This window comes from Colletotrichum orchidophilum (genome assembly GCF_001831195.1).
Source record: "Colletotrichum orchidophilum strain IMI 309357 chromosome Unknown Scaffold_25.1, whole genome shotgun sequence".
Classification (NCBI taxonomy): domain Eukaryota; kingdom Fungi; phylum Ascomycota; class Sordariomycetes; order Glomerellales; family Glomerellaceae; genus Colletotrichum; species Colletotrichum orchidophilum.
Genome location: NW_019172981.1, coordinates 238,704 through 262,512, shown reverse-complemented (window position 1 = coordinate 262,512; position 23,809 = coordinate 238,704). Strand labels below are relative to the sequence as shown.

Sequence of the window (23,809 nt, the reverse complement as noted above, 5' to 3'; positions counted from 1 at the left end):
GGTGGGCGGCCGGGCGGGGGGCGGGCAGCCGGGGGGCGGGGGGGGGGGGGGGGGGGGGGGGGGGGGGGGGGGGGGGGGCCCTCGGAATTGTGTGAGAATCCTCTTTAAAAAAAAAAAAAAAAAAAAAAAAGGTTCCTTAGCATATTCCTCGAGCTGTGGTGGATGCTGCAAGGGGTAGCTGTGGAGAGTGCACAGAGGAACCTCCCGATTTGAAGAGCAGCTCAGGAACCCCCACCAACAGCTTGATTGAATGGGGAAAGCGGTCTGGAGAAACGTGGGCAGACCTGCAGGGGTCCCAGCGCGTCGCAGAACGGCACCCGGAGCCGCCGCCACCACTTTCCCTTGCTGTCATTGATTTTGCTCCCATTTAACATTTCACAGCGGGGGTTTGGTGTACGAGGGAAAGCATATCACACGTCGCAGTATTCATGAGGGTTTGCTCAATTGATTTCTCCTTTTGAAAACCTTTGCGCTGTCTCTCCCAATTGCCTACACTTGAATCGTCTCAGATACATAAGAGAACGAACAGGAATGTCACTGATCGAGGGGTGGCTCCCGCCAACGCGGGAGAACTGGGAGACCATCACGACGGTGTGGCAGCTTTCCTGGCCTGTGGTACGCACCAGCCCTTGAGCCGTTGGATCAATACATTTGTGGCTAATCTGTGTGTACATCTTTAATCGAGGTACAGTTCGGCTCGCTGCAGTATGTCATCAACTGGTACGGCATGGGCAAGACCTCGGTCACGAGCCGCCTCAACATCCCCGGCCGCCTTGCGTGGTTCCTGATGGAGATCCCGGGCGTCACGGTGCTGTTGTACATTATGAATATCCTGCCGCGGCAGGTCGGCATCGAGGATCTGCCTTGGCAAAATAAGGTGTTAGCTGGTCTATTCGTACGTCCACCCAATCCCCGGCCTCCCCTTGAGGTTATATAGAGACCAATGTTTGGCTGACAGAGTAACGACCAACCAGACTATACATTACGCCTACCGCGCCGTCCTCTTCCCGATAATCCAACCCTCCATGTCCCCAATCCACGTCCTCGTCGCCGCCTCCGCCGTCCTATTCCAGCTCATGAACGCAACATGCCTGGGAAGCTACCTCGCCGCCTACGGCCCCACGACAGCCGCAGCCTGGGACTCTGCCCTCGGCCGCGGCGGGATCGCGCAGTTCGTCGCAGGCATCGCCGTCTTCTACGTCGGGCTGACGCTAAACTACTTCCACGACGAGGAGCTGCGCGAGATCCGCCGGACGGAGCAGCGGCGCCAGGACAAGATTGCGAAGCAATCGAGACAAGAGGGCAAGGAGATGGTCAAGGGCGTGGACAAGCACTATCGCTTGCCCGAGACGATGCTGTTCCGGTATATGCTGTACCCGCACTACTTTTGCGAGTGGGTGGAGTGGTTTGGGTTCTGGATGGCGAGCGGTTGGAGCGTTCCGGGCAGGGCGTTTTTCCTGAATGAGATTTTTGTCATGTTTCCCAGGGCGAGGAGCGGGCGGCGGTGGTACGTTGGGCAGTTTGGGGAGGAGAAGGTTGGGAGGAAGTGGACTATTATTCCGGGGGTTTATTGAGGTTCGTCTTGGTGGGGAACCTTGCGAGTTCCCGCGATGGTCTGAAGGATTTAAGATGCGCAAGACATTTGCCATCAATAGAGTGGTGGATTTGAACGCTCGAATGCCTCTGAACAACTGCCATGTTATCGAAAGTTTTATCGACCAGAGAATGTGAAGGTTCTGCGTCGCTTCGCTCACGGTCCCGTTCGTCTCTTCACACCCTCGCTCCAAGCCCCCGGCTCTCACCCTTTCCCCCTCCTTTTTCTATCCTTCCATGTCCTTTAATTCTCCTACTCAGTTGGGTACCACGCTGGGTAGGGTAGCGAAGCATGAACGTGGTCGCTCGAAAGCATATTTTGACGGACGGATTGCTATCGGAGAAACGATTTGCTGATATTACTAGATGTTTGCCTCCTCGAGAATGATCTTTACCGCTACCTTTTCCGTACTTTCAATGACACATCCATCTGAACAGTAATCTTCACACTGAGTTAAATTAGAAACCCGTGAGATTTCAGCTTCGTCAGCCAGGAAGGCAGCAGGTTTCATCAGCAACTGTTCATCAATGGCCGCAATGTCCATAGACTCCCTCCCAAATGAGATTCTTTTGCTCATCGTAGGAAACCTCGAAAACATAGTTCCCCGCTCTCCAGGCGACATCAAAGAACTAGAATACAAGCGAGCGTCTTCAGATAACGTTGGACAATACCGGCCATTGGTACCCTTCAGCCACCACCGCATTCGCAAGGACCCAGGGAGAAGAAATGACATCCTCAACATGGCGCGGGTCAACCGCCGGTTCTCGGACATCTGCGCCGAAGTTCTGTACCAGCGTATCGTCGTTTTCGAGGACCGCTGGTGTACGAAGTCGCGCAGCCTAAGGAACACACTGGCCGGATCGGGTGCCAAGCTCCAGCAAAAGGTCACACATCTGCTGGTCGACTATTCCGACCATTTCCAGCATGGGGAATGGTCAATGATGAATCCGCTGAACCTCTCCGGACTGAGGACCCTCGAGCTGGCCGGCCACGAAAACTCCGTAAAGAGGATCCCGTCACAGCCCCTGGCCCACTGGTTCCGCATCATCCCCAAGCTTTCCGGTCTCGAGCGTCTGGGGTTCTGGGGCTTTTACAACTTCCTTCATGACTTTCAGGCCGCAAAGATGCCCGTCTTGCCGCGTATCACGGACCTGTGTCTACACGACTGTGACCTTGCCGTGGGCAGACTCAACCCGAGGGAGGATTCCGCGGTGGCGTGTGACTTCTTCGGGCGCTTCCCGGCGCTGCGCAGCCTGGCCATCACGGAAACGTGCGGACGCTCCGGCACGACGGCCCAGGGTGGGACGTCCTGCGCTACGACGCCTTTGCGCCGTTTGCGGACACGTTGGAGACCTTTACCTCGCACACCAGGGGGCCGGGGTGGTTGAGGGTCGACTCCGCGATGGCATACCCCCTTCAGGCCTCTGAGCTCAGGGCGGTGAAGCATTTGAAGGTGCCGAGCCTCCTGGAGCTCATGTGCGGCGGCGTCGACGGCGAGTTTGAAAAGACTGTCGAGACGATTGAGCTCATCGACCCCGACTTTGACCTGGGCCATGCGCCCCGGGTGCTGAGGGGCGGTGTGTTGCATGGACCCGTCTCGTACAGTTGGCGGCCTGTTCGAATCATTCGGGAGCTGCTCAAGTTCCTGGTGGGACAATGCCGGGACGTGTACCAGCGCGTTCGGGTCCTTGACATTCGGAGCATCAATGAGGTGGTTCTCAGGTTTCGGTATAGAATGACGGAAGAAAAGGATGACATACGTGGTGTCGTGGCGCGTTTCGCAAAGATTTTCGAGGAGGAACTTGGCGTTGTTTTGTTGCATTCCTTATCCTGATGGATCCTGATGGGAATTCTCTAAATAGCAAATGGGCGGCCTTCCTCATCCGTTTGTGTTTAGTTCAACAGTATCAAACACATGAAGATATTTTATAAAAGGCATTCGAAGGGTGATGACATACGCGACAATCACGGATATGAGCACTAGGAGGATTGCAGGTTGTAGGATATCGAGGGACTGACTAGTTGTTAAGGTACCTTGGTAGACATGTCGTACCTGGTGCGACTTACCGCTAGACTTGACAAGGACAAGTGGTAGAAAAGAATCAAACATGGTGAACCTTCTTACTTATTTTCGTGTTGTTTACCAGGAACATTGGGGGATTCCCGTGCGAGTCTATTTACGATTGAGAACGACATCGAGGTTATTTCCCGAGATGGACTCAACTCTACGCCCCCGAAGCCACTATTTCTATCGAGCCTAGTTGATTGTAGGTAGGTTATGAAAAAATAGCAATCTTTGGAATCTGACCTGACCTCAATTTCAAAAGCCGTTGGATAATTTGCAATCGTTCCAGTCTTTGAGCAATTGTCAAGGCCATGGTCATTAATGACCTGACGTCTTCTCGAGCCTTTCTTTTTGACCCAGTCCTACTACCTGGATAGGAAAGCTCGGTTCTGCTATTTGAAAAAGAAAAGCTCAGAGAATCTCGATGTGAGCTCTCTTATCAATCCTCTCGAGACATGCACTTGGCTTGTCCCTTCATCAATATTTAGACGATATCACCATACTCTTCGCCAGCTCAGGCGCTTGGAGCTTCTGAAATAGCAATCGATCGAGGACCTCTTCAAGCCAATCTCGAACAAGGCCGCCTTCCATCGAGTTTGTACATGACGGGGAAGACAGAGACTTGGCCGCCTTGCATGAGGATGTTCGAAACGAGAGCCCGAATAAAATTCGGGGTCTCGTAGCAATGATTGAAAATAATTTTTGAAGGAGGTGGCCAAAGGTTCGGGTTGTTGATATCTCCATTCTCTCGGCTCACTTTCATGGGTACCAGGTTGCGCCACACGTTCTGGGGCAAGCTCGCCAGGTCATTGAGGACGTGAAAGAACGATTTCAGCGGGAGCTTGGTATTGAATTTTAGATATGACGAGTTTGACGATTTCTAGACTGCCACATTATCAGCCAGAACTCTCGCACAAAAGGAATTCCGTGTGGATGGGCGGTGGTGCGTTGGAAGAAACACCACCAAATGGCCTCGCAATTGAGTTGAAAAACCAAAACATGAAAGAAATAGGGAAAAGAACTGAACCACTTCTTGTCGGTATTGTTGGTTAGAGTATGTAACTTGAGGAGGAAGCAATTATGACCAATGACGTGGTCAATATCTGACGGAAGAACCACGTCCTCAAAGTAATTAATAGTGACGCTGCGTTATACTGTGTTATAGTGTTGTCTAGCAGGAACAATGCTGCAATGTGAGTCTGAGAACCCCTAGTGCTAAAGCTAAATATCAGACATCGGATGTAAGATGCAGAACGGATGCGAAGAACTAACTTATATGCCGATGATTGGCAGACTTAATGACGCGCGGAGAGGATTTGCGAGACCACTAGAAGACACTGACATGTTTCATTGCCAGCACCAAGAAACGAGGGGAAGAAAGATCAAGGGGCCGATCCTGGTTTGCTCCAAACTCTAAGCTACATTACCTTAGTCATGCGAAGATTTACCCCAACATTATAAGACGTCGAGGGATTGCAGCATCGTGGCATCGAAGAAATAACTTCAGCTCTCCGCATCCCAGATTTATTGGTCTCCAAAAAAAGAAACACTGCTCAAGATGCACTTGACTTATCCTGACCTCGTCCGCCGGCTCCACGACCTTGAGCGTCTCGCCGAACCCCCGTTGGCCGGAGAGCGCGGCGGGTGTATGTCAAGCTATGACCGGGCCTCGCGCTATGACCCAAAGGAAGACAAGTACATCGACTGGGACGCCAATGACGATGGGCGAGGCATCATCCGCGAAGAAGGCGAGTGGGCAGTTGCCTTTGAGCAGCGGGGTCCTGGAGTCATCTGGCGGACCTGGTCCGCCATGCCTGATGTTGGCCGAATCCAGATCTTCATCGATGACGCGCATCACGTCAAACCTGTCATTGACATGCCTTTTCGGGATCTGTTCGATCGGTTTCAGGGGATGCCACACAACTTTCCCTCGATAACGCCTACCCTGTCGAGGGGTCGAAATTGCTTCATCCCTATTCCCTACAACAAGTACGCCAAGGTCCGCCTTGGACCTGGCTGGGGGGCATACTATCACTTCACTTACACTTCGTTTCCCAAACACACAACACTGCCGCACTTCAATGGCAATTTCGATCGAGAGGCTTGTCTAGCGTTGGCTGCTGCCGACCGCGAACTCAGTCGCCGTGGTTGGTCAGCGCTGCCTCGGTCAAAAGGCGACACACTGGAAACATTGACTGTCACCATCCAACCTGGGAAGAGCCATACTGTGCGGGAGCTGACTGGCAACCGAGCAATCACTGGCATGCGCGTGGTGCCGTTGGACCTCGTCCAGGACTCTCACCGCACCGCTCAAATTCTTCGAGAGCTCGCTATCCAAATCACTTGGGATCACGACAAGTCGCCAAGCGTCTGGGCGCCTCTGGGTGACTTCTTTGGCAGCGTTCCTGGCATTCAGACTTATCGTTCCTTGCCTCAGGGCTCGACGGACGGTGGTGGGTTTTACAGTCACTGGTTCATGCCATTCTCCGATCGCGCCGAGATCATGTTGGTCAATGATGGCAAAAAGGAGCAGAAGTTGTTTTTCACCATCTGCCACCGCCCACTGGAAAAGCCCGCGAAACACATGCTTCGTTTCCACGCAAAGTGGCACCGGGATGCCTTCCTCGAGAAGCCCATCAAAGAGGGCCGCGAGATCGACTGGCCCCTCTTGATGTTAGATGACGGCCCCGGACGGTTCTGCGGCGTGCAAATGCACGTGTGGAACCACTGGAAAGATCCCAAGGTCCCGTCAAAGGACTGGTGGTACGGCGTCGGCAGCGAGAAGTCGATCGACTGGTGGTGGGGCGAGGGTGACGAAAAGTTCTTCGTCGACGGTGAAAAGTTCCCGTCAACGTTCGGCACCGGCTCTGAAGATTACGTGGGCTATGCGTGGGCGGCCGAGCCGCCATTTCCGACCTTCGACAGCGCATATGCCTGCCAGCCGTATATTGAGCTGGATGCAAACGGGCACACATCGGTCTGCCGCTTCCATGTTTGCGACGACGTACCTTTTCACAAGAGTTTCGAGGCCTACGTCGAAAAGTACAAACCCAACGACTGGGGTCACAGAAACAAGTGCCTCTATGCTGTGGTTGCTTACTGGTATCAGAGGGCCGGTGGCTACGATGCATATGAGCGTGTGTCGGTAAATGAGCGCTATCTCCAGGTTAAGGAAGATCGCGACCGCCCAGTTGGCAAAGGTGGGGAAGACCTCTGAAATCATGATGAACAATGTAGTAAAGTGTATGCTCTCTAATTGACACTACGAGTTGCAGGCATCTAGGGGTGGATCATAACGTTCTTCTCTCCAGTTGCGGTATTAATAGTGGTGAACCACAAACTTTGGAGCTGATACTTTCAGACTATACGGATATTATGCCCACATGTGAGTCGAATGTGTGTGGACCATCTGGCCCAGGGTGTCAAGGGCCGGCGGAGTAAACCAAACGGCGAGCAGAAACTCAAATCGGTCGAAAGTGAGTGGCCACTGTCGGCTCGGGTCGGGATCTCATCTCGTAAGCGTCGGTTTGAGATTGCGACACTTTCTGCCTCGTTCCCACGTCATCTCCCAACCTGTGGAGCTTTTCGCATCCTACCAGGGACGTATTGCCTTATTCTCATATGCGCCATTAAATTACAACCACGGGTTGCGTTGTAGTGATCTCGGTACCAGCACAAAACTGTTCCGACGACTGTCGAGATTACAGCAGAAGTTTGCACGGACGACGGGGTTCACCTACCACCCGTTCCAGTCAACCGGGCCAACTGGCTGGTAACTTGAGCCTCACAAGCATGGGTGCGCCTGCTGGCGGATTCAAGTATCAGACAACTTGATAAGCTTCCCGGTGGGAGGCCAAGGTTGCACTTGAGCGACAGGGTAGCCACGGAAGGGGCTTTCTGAAGCCTAGCAAGCCCCGTAAGAATCGGCCAAAGCAACCCTGGTACGGCGAAAGGACACCCCGTTACATGGGGTGACCCTAGTCACCCATACGACAGACTGCGAATTTAATGAGTTCCGATGTACCGGCTCATAGAAAAGTCCGCGCAGCTGTGGTCCAAGAAATGAGTAGGTATGGAGATGGGTTGTATTGTCTAACTTGGTACTCCGTAGAGATTCTGTCACACCTGGTGAGTTCAACCTATCTGGCAGGGGTGCCGCGGAGCTTCTGGATCGGGGGAGCGGTTTACGGATACACCTCAACTTACCCCCCCCCCCCCCCCCCCCCCCCCCCCCACCCCCCCCCCCCCCCCCCCCACTCACCCAAACTTCAATTATTTTATTATGTTTGTTTTTTTATGTTTTGTTCTTCTTCTATTATCACTATAAACACCCACACCGACTCTGCCCCACCCGCCCACCGGGAACTCGACCTACCCCTATCCACCCACAATGAGTAATAGATTCATGTTCCTATTATGTTCTTACTCTGATGAATACGTGCTCCCAATTTCTATCAAAATGTCCACAAGAAGTCTTGGAATATACTCTTAAATCCTCTACTAACTGAGCCCTAACCCAAGCCCGAATCCTAACTACCAACTATAACTGTTATTAATCTTTAGTCGTCTATATTATTATCAGGATACTTACATGTCTCTGGCATGATTCACTTAATGTGGTGGACTACAGTGCACGGGCCTGGGGGGGTAGGCCGAGATTCCAAAGGGGGGGTAAGGTGAGGCGACTGCAGGATCGGGGGGTGCTCACCCACCCGACTGATCCTTCCACCTCACACTCATTACAAGTGACAATGGGGACAGCCAATTATAAGGGCCTAGAAGGACCAGGGACAGATCCCAACGGCTGCAACGGAATGCGAGAGTTTCTGCGGAAAAGTTAACATCATGAGTTGAACCCAGCAGCAATATACAATTTCGAGCAGCCAAATGTATGGCGGCCTCTCTGATAAATTGATGATAAGGCATAGCCCTTCCGCCCAAGTCCATTTACCCTGGACAAGAGAATTGGCAGGACTCGACAGGTAACAGATAGATAGCCGGACCACGCTGCGTGAAACCTAAAGGCCGGTAGGCGGGCTATGGGAAGATGAGGCATTCTGGCAGGTACGGTATAAAGTGGAAGAGAACGCCGTCCCAGTTTGAGAAAATCAGTACCCCTGGCCAGGTAATAATGGACGACTGCAAACGATGATATCGAGCAAGCCGTTTTTCATGTTGGTCAGAGAGGTCCGGGTGTTGTACTGGAGTTGTCTGAGTTGCGTTGTGATATTGGTGGTTTTCTTTAGTTACAACTCGTTCCCGCACTTCGACATCCACTCGATTCAGTCTTCGGGAAAGAAGACCAGCACGCAAACGAAACCTGAGGATTCGTCAATTAAGAGTGGTGGAAGTAACGAGGATGGGATGTTTGACCATGGTTCCAACAAGAATGAGACGTTGGATTCAGAGAGGTTAAAGGAACTGAAATATGCAATCATTCTCCCGACATATGTAAGTTCTTCTTATTGGGAACGTTTAGAGTCCAAGTGCTAAAAGAATGATACCCAGAGCGATCACATTCCGCTTGCGATCGAATTCTTACAGTCGTACATGTGCCTTTGCACTGACCACTCGGATATCGACTTCCACGTTGTCGTGTCAGACTCGAACGAGGTCACAATGTTCCAAGATGCGATGAAGAAGTTGAAATCTTGCGGGCCATCCTTTAGCATTTTCCCAACACCTCCAATGAACATTAACGGGCCGAAACCGAACATCAACATAATCAACTTTTTCGACATCCTTCCCCCGGTCTTCCACTCCATGACCACCGGCAAGATAATGGGCAATGATACCTCGGCGGTACTGAAAGAACGTGGAAAGTACCAGTACCAGACGATCAAGAAGATGGCGGCGGCGGCGGCGGTGGATCTTGATTACGACTATGCACTATGGCTTGACTCCGAGGCCATTGCAGTACAACCCTTCAGCATGCGCCAAACGTTTGACACCTACGTGAAGGCGCCCACAATATGGAGGTCGCAGATGACGAATGACGATTTCATGCGAAAAATAATTGGCAGTGCGGCCGATGTGCTCGATCGATCCTTGGATTCATTTGGCTCCGACTTTTGGAACCTGGAGAGTAATGAGTGGATTTTTGAAAAGGCCGTCTTCAACGATATGGTTCAATATGTGGAAAAGGTTCACAAACAGGATTTCTGGACGGCGTGGGTCACGCATGGCGGACCATTCGAGGTGAACCTATACAACATGCACATCCAAGCACGAAAGTTGGAGACTACGGACCCTCTGTTCACCAAATATCGTATCATTGAAACTGAAAGAGAGATGGCGAAGTTCGGCATGAGTAAGTTTTTGATCTATTGTTCAAAGCATTCTTGAGTCTGACAAGCTCCCCTAGTTGACCCAGCAAAAGCCGTGATCGACGCTATAGTAGGACATGGTCTACTGGAAGTTGGCTACAAGCTGTTGGCAGTCCCTGAAATAGGACCGAAATTTTCATCCTTGTTGAACGAATACGGCGAGCGGCTTCTCCGCTTCGAAGATCTTGACGTCGGGCCACCAGAAGTTGTTGATCGATTTTTGTTGGACACACCGATATATATGTTGTGCTCGGGAGCTCCACCATTGCATAGTTGGTGGGAAAAGAGGAAGAAAATATTTGAGCCAGAGATTGTTCATGAATAATACCCCATTTGCTTTACATCACCAGGTCTATCGGCATTCGGAATGTGGCCGATGCGGAAGAGTGACAAGTGCAACATGTGGCGTCTTACGCCAAAGTCTAGCTCTTCAAATTAAGACGGGACACATGACCACTGGTGCCATTACCCCATGATACGGCGCCCGTAACAAAAATTACCTTTGCGAATGGTTCAAGTCGAGAGCCACCAAAGACGCAGCGCCCAGAATAGGCGGGGTTGCAACGACAGTCTTTCCTCCTCGCATAAAATCGGTCCCAAAAACCTCCTTAGGGCCGTTCGTGGCCATGTAGGCTGGCTTGCCGTCTTCCGACAGGGTAAAGTCGTCAACAAAGGCGATGTTGATGGCCAGAGCCTTGACAGGGCTAGCAGTCGTTCCGCTGGCGAGGGAGATCGGAACTGTGCCGAATAGGCCTTGACAAGCTTATGAAATAGAGTTTGTTATCGCCAAGGATGTTCGTTAAGCCACATGGCAAGAACATGCTTTTCCCTTTGCGAAAACTTCACACAGTTCGCGTTGACTGCCGCTTTCCCGATGCTTCAACAGGGAACACATCGGCGGAACTCCTCCTCTCGCTTGACTTGACTTCGTTGGAAGGGGCGGGAAGCCGTAAGGCGACTTATGCACTTACTGAAGTACGAGGCCGAATGCGAGTTGTACGACACCTTCAGAGAGTCGACGGCTGCTTGCTTAAATCCAGGCTCTCGGAGGAAGTATATTATATCCGTGTAAGTAGAAAAACAGTCCTTTATCGGCTCGAGCACGGGGCTAAAGTATTTGGCAACGTTTCGTGGCGCCAAATCAGGGGACGGAGACCGTTGGGTCCACATTCTAGTTGTCAGCTAGTCGCATATTATCGCCGTACTCCATCGCCATATCGCGTTCGCTCCAATTATGTCACAGGGAATGCGTTCACCAACATGACTTGAACGGCTTCGTGTCCAAGACCTTGTTCAATTTTCGGAGCCCCAAATCACTTTGATCCTCTGGAGATAGACGTTTAGAATATCTCGTCAAACACAATCAAAATGGCCAAGACTTTTACCTTCCAAGACATCCCAGTCAAATCGCCAAGCTTCGGTGCCATGGGCCTGAGTTTCGGCATGGGAAGCAAGTTAAGCCTCGAAGAAGCTGAGCACGTGCTTCTCCAGGCGATTGAGCTGGGATGTACCCTCTGGGACACATCTGTTGGTTTGCAACTCAAAAAAGCGTTCCTTTTTATTCCTGCGCAATACTCCTTCTAATGCGCACATTTTCTGAGACGCTGATGGCGACAGATCTTCAACCAGGTTGTTTACGAGGCTGGTGTCGACGAGAAGCTCTTAGGCGACTTTACCAGAAAACATAACGTTCGCGACAAAGTTCGACGTCTTTGAAGCAAGCGGTATCACCAACTCTACTTCCCACATAAGGAGTGCATTGAGCACACAATCGAGAGGCTCGGTTTCACACCTGACCTCTACTACCTTCACCGCATCGACCCTAGTGAGCAATCAGTGAAACCAAAAAAAGGGAGAAAGAGGAAACTTTGGATTACTGGTCTAAAGACACACCGCTCGAGGAATCGACCACGACGCTCAATTAAATCAGATAGGCTGGAAAGACCAAGTACATTGGCCTCTCTGAGTGATCAGCGGCAACCCTGCGCGAGGCCAACTCTAGTTGGTAGCACTTTGGAAAATGCTCTGACCTTTAACAACGTATAGTTGCCAATATCGATGCTCTCCAAGCTGAGAACTCGGCATTCGAGACCCTCCACGAGGCCGATGGCTTAATTGAAGCTGCCAGAGAGCTTGGAGTGGCATACGTGGCTTACAGCCCACTGGGTCACGGGTGGCTTGTTGATGATTTCTAATACAAGAGCCCTGACGACTTTGCCCTCCCCGATTTTCGTCGTGGAAGTAGGTGAAAACAAGCAAACCGAAGTTCACGCAACGACAGAGTGATAAAGACACTACGTGGAGGTCCCAAGTTCCAGGGTAAAAACCGTTACAAGAATAAGGCCATCGTTGACGAGATCAAGAAGCTCGCCAACCGTAAAGGATGCAGCCTGCCTCAAATTGCCCTTGCGCGGGTTGATGCTCACCGAATGATTCCCATCCACGGCACAACCAAAACCAAGAGACTGGAAGAGAAGTGGGTGTCGAGGAACGTCATTTTGACAGAATAGGAGGAGAAAGAGATGCAGAATATAATCAATGCGGCCAATCCACATGGAAACAGACACAACCAGAAACAGCAGGCCAGGATCGGCCATTGGGCCAGACATGCGGTAGACGAAATTATGTTAATTTCGACACCACTTGAAATGCTGTCGACATTGCCATGGGATGTGACTTTTCAAGTGACTAGATCATTTCGAGAGTATTTATGACACTCTGGCATTACCCTTATCGCTTCCACGACTCATCAAATGTCTTAGTGCCTGATTTTATGCTGTCTAGTACCATGCGGGGATGCTTGATGACGGAAAGGAGGATTAATACGATTGCGTATGAATTTTAACTCGGTGGTAGAAGAAATAGTAGAATATCAACATTGAAATCATAATGTGTTAGTTCCGACTGTTTGTTGCCCTTCTTTGTAGTTCAAACATGTCTCTACAGTTGATATGATCAACTGCTGGCAGTGAATAGTGGCCTTCAGATCAAAGTCGACTGACTCTATCTCTTCAGAGGACAAAGAACAAGGCGTAAATTAGGGAACTGGAACTAGGTGACATAAAAGCTTCTCTCTCGGGCAGTCTTCGTCCAATTCTTGTCCCATAGGCCAATCTCGAATAATCCAACTCTTTGTGCCACCAGACCAGGCCTTGAGTGCCAGCTGAGAATGCTTCTGGCCATTGAACCGTAAGGTATCTCCACCTGAAGCAGCCCGATCTCAGCCAAGTCGTCATTGTTCGGCAAACTTGTCCAAGTGCCAAGTCTCAAGCAGGACAATTTGATCTCGGGCAGCTTATACAGACTCATATCCATGATGACGACGCCACCCGCCGATGGGACTGAACGCCTAGTGAATTTGATGGGACTGATGTTTTTCTTGAGCATGGAATACCACTTGGGGACCCCAGCTTTATCAACCGAGTATTTGGTGAGAGATTTCTCGGATATCACGATCTCAACGGCATAGTTTTCAATGCCTAGAACACCCCACTCGAGCTCGCCAAACTCATAATTACTCTTCAGGGACATGCGGCTAAAGACAGGACAGAGGCTTTTAAGGAATTGAAAGATTGTCTAGATCTCGGCCTTTGGGGTTCAAATATTGAAACCCAATTGGCGGAGGTTTCTCCGCTCGTCTATTGGCGCATGGGTATCGCACGTGGCCATCGATAGATATCCATGACCATGACGGTAACCATGTGAATATCTGTTCAGACTGTGCTATCGGGACGGGATCGAATGTGACGGAGATCTTGAGGAGTGCGGGCCAAAACTCGTTGCTCGTAGACCTCTATACCTCTATTCCTCCACAACAGTCCTCTCTCCAGATCGCAATACCACGTCCCAGCTACAAAACAGCTAACGTCTGGGTCGGGCCTGTGGATATTATGTTCAAAGTGCGCCGCTGAACCGGCGATCGCGGGAAGTTGATCTTCCGGCTTGCGGAGAGACCTCCCAGAGTAGTAGGCTTCGACGACGCGCAACCAGTCTTGTAGCCACGGCCGAACCCGCTCAAAGCTTTCAGCTAGCATCGTTCTGTCGGTTATCCGGCCCTCTTCATACGTAATGGCTTCATCTTGAAAGGAGCATCTGTGCGAGTTACCCATTTAAGCTTAGAATAAGCTTCGGAGCTTATCGAAGTGCGGCATTCCCAGAGCACTTGAGTCTTTGTGAAGTAAATGACTCGTTTTGAAAGTTGCCTTTCTTGGAAACACCAACCGCGTGAGAACAAAGAGCCGCTGGTGATTGGCTGATTCCAGTCCGCCAAGTAGAGTTGACAGGTGATGGAGAACTTGGCCTCCGCTTGGTCAAAGGCCTTGCGTATGAGGCCATACTCGTACGCTGGATTGGCGCCTCGAGGTAGGAAGAAATCTCCTCGTCCATCCTTCGAGCCAGATGCGACAATGGTACAGATAGCCATTGAGTGGATGATGTCCATCAGTGGCAATTCGCGGTTCTTGTCGGCAATATCGTCTTGAACGATACGCAAGGAATCAATGCAGAGCCACCTCGTGTTAGGCTTTCTTGTAATCTTGACGGCATGCTGAAATGTTGGGGATTATTCATCGTGACGAAGACTACTTGATATGATCTGCGGTAGAGTTGCAGTTGTCCTCTGCGACACATGGCTGGGATCTCCCCAATAGTGACTTAGTGCGGTGTAAGAAAGCCCTAAACCGCCTTCATCTCACTTCAAATCAGCGGAGTTCACCAGAACGATTTTCTCTCAGTCCTTGCCGACTCGCACCAGTCTCGGAGGTGAAGCAAACTCTGTCTTCACAAAAAGATTCCCTACATATGAGCATGAATCCAAGTGGCTTCTCATGCACTCATCCAGCCAAGAGTTAAGGAGTCTGAAAACTCCAGGGAAATCCGATTGTGTGGCCAAAGGGGAAGCCGATGTAACAATGACTGGCTTGCAATCCGATTAGCGCTTCTCGACCGGCTCAAAGTTCTTTCAGCGCTTATACCCAAACAAACAAATTAAATATAAGGTTCGTATTTAATTATTTACCTTATTTTTTGCGCTATATTTAATTATTTAATAAATAATTAATAAATTTAACTAATTTCCTAATTAGGAATAAATAAAGTTATTACGAAAGTTTTTATAATATTAATTTATAAATTTTATTTTAATTAGCTTTTTTAATTAAAAAATTAACTTTTTATTTTTATAATACCGCCGTAAAGCTAGTTTTTAAGATATTAAACCTTTTTTAATATAAAAGATTTTATTAATAATTATTATAAAATTAAAATTAATTTCGTAAAGCTAAATATTTTTTTGTAATTTATTATTATTATTGTTACGGCCAGCTAATCGTAATAAGGTTTATATTAATAAAAGTCGGGGCTACGATACTCATAAACAATAATCATCGTAAAAATAGCTTTAATAAAACTTATTATTTATAAATCGTAAAATAAATAAGGTTTTAATAATTAATCGTAGTTTTATTAAATAAGTTTTTAATAAAAATAACTAAAAGCGATCGTTAAATCTAATATAAAAATTAATTATTAAAAAAGCTATAGAAATTTATCCTTGAGCCTAGCTTAGGCTATCTTATATATAAATCTTAATTATAAATATATCCTTTATAATATCTTATTTATTATTATTTAACCGTTTATTAAACGGTTATCTATTTTATATTTTTATAATCGTTTATTTTATTTATTTATAAGCGTTTATTTTTTATTTTATTATATAATCGTAATTATATAACTTATCTATAGTTTTTTTATTTTAAAAGAGGCCGTCTAAGTTTTTATTATTATATATATAATATAATAACCGCCGTAGGTCTTATAAAGCAGGGCCTTAGTTTAATAATACATATTAAATTATAATATTAACTCCTCCTTTTAAAAATCTAATCTCTAGGCTTATAAATAAGTTATTTATTCTTAAATTAAAGAATTATTAAGTATTTTTATTAAAATATATTAATACTATATTAAATCGAATTAAAAAATCGAAATCGTAAATAGCTATATCTCGTCGTCGTTTATTATATATTATTCGTTTCTTTAATAAAAGTATAAAAATAATACCGTATTCGAATTATCGTTTTTAAATAATTTATTATTTAGTTCTTTTTAATTCTAATATTTACGGAATATATTATTATTTAAATATTTTATATAATACTTTTATTAATATTATTTATATTTATAAATTTCTTAAGGACTGTTTTTTATAAATCTTAATTAATAAATATAATAAATCGTTTAATAATAAAATCCGATCGTTTTAATTATAAAAAATAAATAAAAAAGTCGTGGTTTTAAAAAAAAATTATAAAGCTATAAAAAAAAGCTAAGGCTTATTAAAAAGTTTAAATTAAATTAAATAAGTCGTTATTTAAATTAAAACGCCTTCGTTTTTAAAAATAAATAATATTTAAAAAGAGTCGTATCGTATTAAAAGAATTTCCTAAAGATACTAAGAGTATTTCTTTAGTAGCCTAGGAGGCGTAAGTTAATAATACTTTTAGTATTATTAATTAAGACGTTATAATAATTAAGAATTTTAGGTTTAAGTTTAATTTTAATATTCTTTAAAAAGCTATTAAAAGTTTTAAAAGTTCGTAATAGGTTTTTATATATTATCTTCATATCTATAATTTTTTTATTTAATAAAATACTCTTTACGTCCTTCCTTAGTTTAATAATTAATAACTTATTTAATTTTATATTTTAATTTATTAAATTTAATAATAATACGATCTTTAGTATATAAGCCTTTAAATACCGGCTTTAAAAGTAAAATATAAAAAACTAAGTAGTATCGTATCGTATTTAAAAGTTTTAATTTAAAATTAATTAATAAAACTTTTTTAATAATTTCGAAAGGTTTAAATTTTTTATAATTTAATTTATTGTTTAGTCGTTTTATTTTAATATTATAATAAAAAAGGTATATACTATCTCCCTTTTTTAAAATTAATTTATTAATTTTTAATCTATCGGCGTATTTTTTTATCCGTTATTATATAAATTTAAAGTCTAAAAAGGCTTTTTTTTAAATCTTTTTAAGTTTATTTACGTTTATTACGGCTTTTATAACCTATAGTCCTTTACGTACTTTTTTATATATAATTAATTAGAATCCGTAATTAAAATAAAAAAGGGATTTTTTTATATTTTTACTAATTATATTATTATATATAAACTAAGCTATTAATAATAATACTATTTAATTATCTTAATTATAATTTATATAATAACAGAAGTATATTTTAAAAATTTAGTTAATTTTTTTCGTTTATCTATCGGTTTATAAATAAAAAGAAGTTAATAATTTATAATTTATATTAAATTACGAGATTAAAGATTTTTAAAACTTAACGGTAAATAGCTTATCTTTATTAAAAACTATTTCTTTAAGTAAACCGTAATTAATAATAACTATTTTAAAAAAGGTATATATTAATTCCTTAATATTATTTACTTTTTTATATAATATAAAATAAATAAACTTAATAAGTCGGTCGATGATAATTAAAATATTATTATATTATATATTTATAAATAGTTTTTTAAACTTTAATAATTTAATAATGAAATCTTAAGAGATTAAATACTATACTTTTAATAATACCGGTAAAAGTTATAGCTTTTTATAAGGCTTATAAAGGCTATTTTTATTTTTTTTATAAATATCGTAGTTTTTAATAGCCTTAACGACTTCTATTTTTATAATAGTTTTATTATAATATTAATAAATCCGTTTTTATATTTTTATAATACTTTAATAACCGTATACTTAAATATTATAAACTTTTATAATAAATTTAAAAGTTATTTTTTTAAACAGGCTAATATTAACTCTTTTAACTATTATAAAAAGTTTTATAATAAATATAAAATTATTGTTATCGTTATATTTAAAAATTATTTATATTTTTTTAAGGACCGTAATTTAATAATTAAGTTATTTATTAAGAGCGTTTATTTTATTATTTTTTAAACTTTTTTAATAAATAATTTAGAAATTAAATTTTAATAAAAATTCGCTTTATCTAATTTATTATTTATTTAAATTTTTATTTATTATAAAATTCGTAAGGTTTTTATAATTTATATAAATAGTAACTTTATATTTAATTTTTAAAAACTATAGTTTTTATTTTTTAAAAGTTTTAATTATAATTATTAATTCTTTATTATAAATTTATTAATTTAATTCTATTTTATTAAACGTTTTAAAATAAAATATATAAAAGTAAAATACTTTTTATTAGTTTTGTTATTTTAAAATAGCTTTTATAACAAAATCCGAAGCGTCGGTCTCGATTTTAAACGGTTTTTTTAAATCCGGAATTATAATTATTAATTCTAAAATAATTAAATCCTTAACTTTATTAAAAACTTCTTTATATTTTTTATCCTATATAAAGGTTATATTTTTCTTTATTAAGTTATTAAAAAGTTTAATAATATTAATATAGTCTTTAAGGAATCGTTAATAAAAGTTAATAAATTTTAAAAATAACTATACGTTTTTAATATTAATAAGTATAGGCTAATCCTTAACTATTATTATTTTAAATACCTATATATAGATTCATTTTAATATAATTATATAATTAAAAAAATCTATTTTTTATATATAAAATTCGTATTTATTAAGCTTAGCGAAAAGCTTTACGTTTTAAAATTTTTAAAATATTATATAAACGTATTTTTTATATATTTTAAAATTAAAAAAAAATAAAGATATTATTAAAATAAACAATTATAAAGATATCGATATATTTTTTAAATACGTAATTAATTATTATTTAAAATATAACGAGTACGTTAATAAATTTAAAAAGTATAACTAAGTATTCGTAAAATCTTTTACAAATTTAAAATACCATTTTTTATTTATCTTTTTTTTTAATTCTAATTTAGTTAAATACTTTTTTAAAATTTATTATAATAAACTATTAAGCTCCGTATAATATTTCCTTAAGTTCTATAATAAAAGGTAATAAATAGTAATTCTTTTTAATAATTTCGTTAAGTCTTTTATAATCAATTATAAATCTAAACTTTTTTTTATTTTTCTTAAATATAAAAAAAATTAGTACTTTTATTAAAAAAGATAATAATTTAATATAACCCTTTTTAAATCTATTATCGATATACTTATTAAGTTCGTTATATTTAAATTAATTTATAAAATATAGTAAATAAAACTTAAATTATATTCTTTTTTTTAATTCGATTTTTAAATTTTAATTATTATATTTTAATAATCTTATTTTTTTTTAAAGCGAATAGTTTTATATAAATCCGGTACTTTTTAAATATAGTTTAAAATAAATCCGATCCTCGATCGTCCGTACCGGGTACGAATATCCTAATAGGTTCTATTATTTTAATAAAAGCGATATATTTAGTTTATTTTTATTTAGGGAATTAATATAAAGGCATACAGAATTAATATAGAGGCATATACCTTACAACGGCATACATATTTACCATCGTAATTAGCTTAAAATTATAATACATTCCTATAAAAACAATAAAGGTACTTATAATAATATTTCGATAACTTAATAATTCTAAAGCTCTTACTAAATAGTATATACCTTAAATTATTCCTTATAAAGTATTTATAAAATCCTTAAGGGTAATAAAAAAATAAATAGATAATTACCTTTACTTTAATTTTAACGTTAACTTATAATAAATTATTTAAATAATAAATAAAATAATATAATCGTAAATTCTTTTATTCGCTATTATTTAATATTATTTTTTACTCGTTTTACCGCTTCTAAATATTAAGTTATAACGGCCTTTTATTTATATAACCTTTTATTATCCTTCCTTTATTAAGAATACTAAACTAACTTTTTATTTACTATTAAAATTAATCTAGTGCCTAACTAGAGATTAAATAGCCGGCCCTTTATAAGCTCTTAACTAATAATAATTTATTACGGCTTCCCGGCAGGCGGCCTTACTTACGGCCGATTAAGCCTTAACTATTTTATATTACGGTAGTTTAATATTAAGATTATTAGCCTTGCTAAGGTAACGTAAGCTTTATAAAAACTTATTATACTATATTTTTTAATTTATTATAAAAAAATATTATAATTTTTAAGTTTAAAATCTAATAATAAGGATTAAAAAAAGACGTTACTTAAAATTATTACCGCAGGTAAACCTTTTATTTATTAAAAGTTAATAATTCCGTTATCTTTAAAAAAATCTTATAATAATATAGGATACTTAGCTTAACTAATATAAAATAGTTATTATTATACTCTTTAATAAAGGATAAAAACGGCCTCTTTTTAAAAAGCATTACTTTATATATAAGTCGGTATTACTTAATAATTAATCTAAAATATTTTAATAAAACTATAGTCCGAAGTTTATTAAAATATTCTAAGCGGGGGCCGAGATAATCCCGGCCGGTAAGTATTTTATCTTCTATATAGGCTTAGTAAAAGCATAGCTCTTAATTATTAATTATATCCTATATAACGTCGATAAGCCGATATAAATAACTAAGATTATTAAAAAGGTAGCCTTTAATATTATTATTACTTAACTTAATACTAAAAGTAATACGAATATTAAAATTTTAATATTAATAAATAAAATAGCGAGCTTATTATACTCTTATAAATAAGTATATTAAATATAAATATTATAAAATCGGGCGTTAGTTATCGAACTTATTATAAAGCTTTTTCCACGTTTTCTTAAAAAATTACTTTATTTTAATAAAAATAATAAGCTTTTATATAATAAATACCCCGTAATAAATATACGAGATAGCTTAATTTATTATCGTATTAATATAAACGTAGTCTTTTTCGCTAAACTCCATTACTATTTATATTATTAAATAAAGATCCTTTTTATTAGACTTATTATTATTATTATTATTACTACCGGCTTTAATTTACTTTTATTTAACTTTAAGTATAATATTAAAATTAATATAGTAAATATAGAGCTGTTACTAAGTATTTAGAAACTCTTTACTAAGTACAGCTTTTATCTATTTATTATAGTTTATAATAATAATTATAAAGCGACGAATTAAGTGTTATTTAATTAGTTATTTTATATTTTTAAAAAGAAATCGGAAGCTTTTTAACCTTTTATTATTAATAAAACTAAATATTATATTATAAATAGATCTAAAGCACGTCTACCTAGTTATTCAAAATAATAAAAGCTTAAAGCGATTAGTATTATAAGTATTATCGAAGTTAATTATTTCTAAAAATCGCTTCTATATTTAGAAATAATAAAAAAAGGTCTAGATAAGTTTAATAAAGCGGTCCGGCTTATTATTAGCCTACTTAATAATATAAGGAATCTATTACTTATTAAATAACTTAATTAATACGGCCGTTAGTAAATAACTATTTAATTTTTCTTAGTTTAAACGTGCTTTAACGTTATAAATATTATGCTAAGTAAGTATAGAATCCGGGAATTATTTTTATATAATAATACGGACGTTACGTACTTAAATATTAATATGACGGTTTATATTTTTAATAAAATCCTTAATAGGTTAGGTAAGCTTTTAGTATAAAAGGTAGGTAAATACCTTAAGGCTTAGTTAATAATTATATTAATTATAACGAGGGTTTAGTAAGTAATGTAAAAACTATTTCTTTTCCTTTTACGCTTTTATAATTATTTATTATTAATAGCCGTACTTCCGAAACCTTTATTGTTGGATACTTACGCTTTTTAAAAGACCAGGTTTATTAAATTAATTATATTAAAACGAATATTATATAAACCGACCTATCTAAGAGGTATATTTATACCGCTTTACAATACCGAATCCGTTAGCTTTTATAAATATATTAAGTTAGTTAAAAAGGGCTTTTACAATAGGCTCTAGGCTACCTAGGATCGATAGGTTTAAAATAATATTTAAAAAAGGGGAGAAGGATTTTTTAAATTAGGTATAATAAGAAGCTATAATTTAAAAAAATAATAGACTTAAAGGAGGGTCTTATCGCGGAGGTAAATATAAAAATAATAGGTTTATTTAAGAACCCTATGTTTTTTATTAATAGCGGTTTAGCTTATATTATTAGAAAAGGGCGGTCGTTAACTTTTTATTAATATTAATAACTTATTAAATAAGTTTAAAAGTATTATTAAAATATTCTAAAGTATGTTATTAAAGGTTTTAATAATTATTATTAAAAGACGATAGACTCCGCTCTAACAAAATATAAAAGAAAATAATATATTAAGTATTTTATATCCTTTTTAAAAAACGGCGTATAAAATAAAACGTAAATTTAAAATACTCGGTATTAAAAGGAGAGGCGTTACGGCTAAATAAAAATTAAAATAATATAGTAAGTTAAAAGGAATCGGTTTTATTAAGGAAACGGCGCTTAAAATAAAATCTTAATTCGATTCTAAAATAATAAGGCTAATAATAGGATAATAGTCGTATTTTTTATAATAGCTTGTGTTAGAATAATAATAACTGGGACTAAACGTACGGTATATTGAGAGTAATTGAATCTCTGTTTAGTCACGTGGATATTCCGATACGTAACTAGCTCTGGTCGCGTATGTAGATATATTCCGAAACGCTTTCCTTATTATACGAATTTAAGAAGATTATTATAGAATAGAATTACTTTTTTAATTATTAACTTATCACCGGGATCTATATATATATCCCCCCTAATCCGTTTAATATTAATTAGTGAATTATATCGGATAATTTATAAATTAGTTAGTATGAAAAGATAAGATTTAAGCTCGTGGATTAAGCTGTGCGAGCTTTTTATGCTTTATCTTTAAACTGAGATTGTGTTGCCTTATTAATAAAACTAAGTAAAAAAAGTTTAGGACGACTTTTAATTTTAATTTTTATATAAAAAGAACTCTTTATTGTTATTTTGAAATAGAACCGGATAAAGAATTATTTTTATATAATTAATAAAATTAATAGTATACGTTATTGTATAATAAATTTAATAAGATATCGTACGATTCGATACGATTACTACTTACTAAGACCATATCGGTATTATCTTTAGACCTTTAATTATTAAGAGGGAAAGAGATAGAACTAGCTTAATTAAAGATTAGAGTTAATACTTTAATAGACGAATCTTTAACTGAACTAGACTCTAAACTATAAGCGATATAAACGTATAAAGACGTTAGCGATAGGAGTGCAATCCTTTTAAAAAACTAGATTAATATTATTAATTTAGTATTTTGGGATAACCCCGTCGACCTCCGTATAAACTTATTAAACTTATAGATAACTATTTATTTCGTACGAGCCTTAATAGACATTATTTAACTTAATTTAATAAAAGGATTATTATAAACTTCGCTCCTTAAGGATTTTAAAAGATAAATAAGGGATTACTTTTTTTAAATAAACCGTATTTTTTTAAAAAAACTCGTACGAATCTTTAAAGATAATGATCTTCTTATGCTAATAAATAGGAATTATATTAATCGATTTGTATAATTTATAAATATTTTTGAGGAAAAGTTAAAGGAGGCTTTATGATAATAAAGTATATAGAGATTAATCTCTTGTATATCGATAATCCTTATACTTATTCTTTTGCTGCTATAGATTATAGCTTAAAAAAGAATTAAATAAACGTATAAATTAAAACCTGTTAAATTAAATACGACTAATTAATTAACCCCGAGCGAGTTTCCTAGACGAGTCGTATAATAAACCCTATTAAGAGTAAAATTTTTTTAAAAAGTCGAAACTTTTTTATAAATACTTTATTATATAACCTTAGATTAAAAAAAACCTATATTTATATACGACCTTTTATC

The 23,809-nt window shown here is 39.2% G+C and overlaps 9 protein-coding genes across 9 annotated transcripts; 5 read left to right on the top strand and 4 right to left on the bottom strand.

The window, feature by feature from the left end:
- Positions 1-531: 531 nt before the first annotated feature.
- CORC01_04030 (3-oxo-5-alpha-steroid 4-dehydrogenase) lies at positions 532-1,574 on the top strand (the record flags this gene model as incomplete). Its single annotated transcript, XM_022615678.1, has 3 exons — positions 532-615; positions 692-895; positions 975-1,574. The coding sequence occupies 3 exons, from the start codon at positions 532-534 to the stop codon at positions 1,572-1,574; spliced, it is 888 nt and encodes a 295-aa protein (XP_022477855.1).
- Positions 1,575-2,121: 547 nt separating this feature from the next.
- On the top strand, positions 2,122-3,428 carry CORC01_04029 (uncharacterized protein; the record flags this gene model as incomplete). Its single annotated transcript, XM_022615677.1, has 2 exons — positions 2,122-2,864; positions 2,966-3,428. The coding sequence occupies 2 exons, from the start codon at positions 2,122-2,124 to the stop codon at positions 3,426-3,428; spliced, it is 1,206 nt and encodes a 401-aa protein (XP_022477854.1).
- A 1,789-nt stretch (positions 3,429-5,217) lies between these two features.
- On the top strand, positions 5,218-6,876 carry CORC01_04028 (uncharacterized protein; the record flags this gene model as incomplete). The annotated part of the gene is made up of 1 exon (XM_022615676.1): positions 5,218-6,876. The coding sequence occupies one exon, from the start codon at positions 5,218-5,220 to the stop codon at positions 6,874-6,876; it is 1,659 nt and encodes a 552-aa protein (XP_022477853.1).
- Positions 6,877-8,807: 1,931 nt separating this feature from the next.
- Positions 8,808-10,310, top strand: CORC01_04027 (uncharacterized protein; the record flags this gene model as incomplete). Its single annotated transcript, XM_022615675.1, has 3 exons — positions 8,808-9,110; positions 9,168-9,969; positions 10,024-10,310. The coding sequence occupies 3 exons, from the start codon at positions 8,808-8,810 to the stop codon at positions 10,308-10,310; spliced, it is 1,392 nt and encodes a 463-aa protein (XP_022477852.1).
- A 1,043-nt stretch (positions 10,311-11,353) lies between these two features.
- On the top strand, positions 11,354-12,495 carry CORC01_04026 (alcohol dehydrogenase; the record flags this gene model as incomplete). The annotated part of the gene is made up of 5 exons (XM_022615674.1): positions 11,354-11,512; positions 11,603-11,686; positions 11,738-11,810; positions 12,032-12,158; positions 12,267-12,495. The coding sequence occupies 5 exons, from the start codon at positions 11,354-11,356 to the stop codon at positions 12,493-12,495; spliced, it is 672 nt and encodes a 223-aa protein (XP_022477851.1).
- A 4,181-nt stretch (positions 12,496-16,676) lies between these two features.
- CORC01_04025 (uncharacterized protein) lies at positions 16,677-16,880 on the bottom strand (the record flags this gene model as incomplete). Its single annotated transcript, XM_022615673.1, has 1 exon — positions 16,677-16,880. A coding segment is annotated over one exon (204 nt), but the record flags the coding sequence as incomplete, so codon positions are not given.
- Positions 16,881-17,333: 453 nt separating this feature from the next.
- On the bottom strand, positions 17,334-17,483 carry CORC01_04024 (uncharacterized protein; the record flags this gene model as incomplete). Its single annotated transcript, XM_022615672.1, has 1 exon — positions 17,334-17,483. A coding segment is annotated over one exon (150 nt), but the record flags the coding sequence as incomplete, so codon positions are not given.
- A 1,447-nt stretch (positions 17,484-18,930) lies between these two features.
- Positions 18,931-19,083, bottom strand: CORC01_04023 (uncharacterized protein; the record flags this gene model as incomplete). The annotated part of the gene is made up of 1 exon (XM_022615671.1): positions 18,931-19,083. A coding segment is annotated over one exon (153 nt), but the record flags the coding sequence as incomplete, so codon positions are not given.
- Positions 19,084-20,165: 1,082 nt separating this feature from the next.
- Positions 20,166-20,303, bottom strand: CORC01_04022 (uncharacterized protein; the record flags this gene model as incomplete). Its single annotated transcript, XM_022615670.1, has 1 exon — positions 20,166-20,303. The coding sequence occupies one exon, from the start codon at positions 20,301-20,303 to the stop codon at positions 20,166-20,168; it is 138 nt and encodes a 45-aa protein (XP_022477847.1).
- Positions 20,304-23,809: the final 3,506 nt, after the last annotated feature.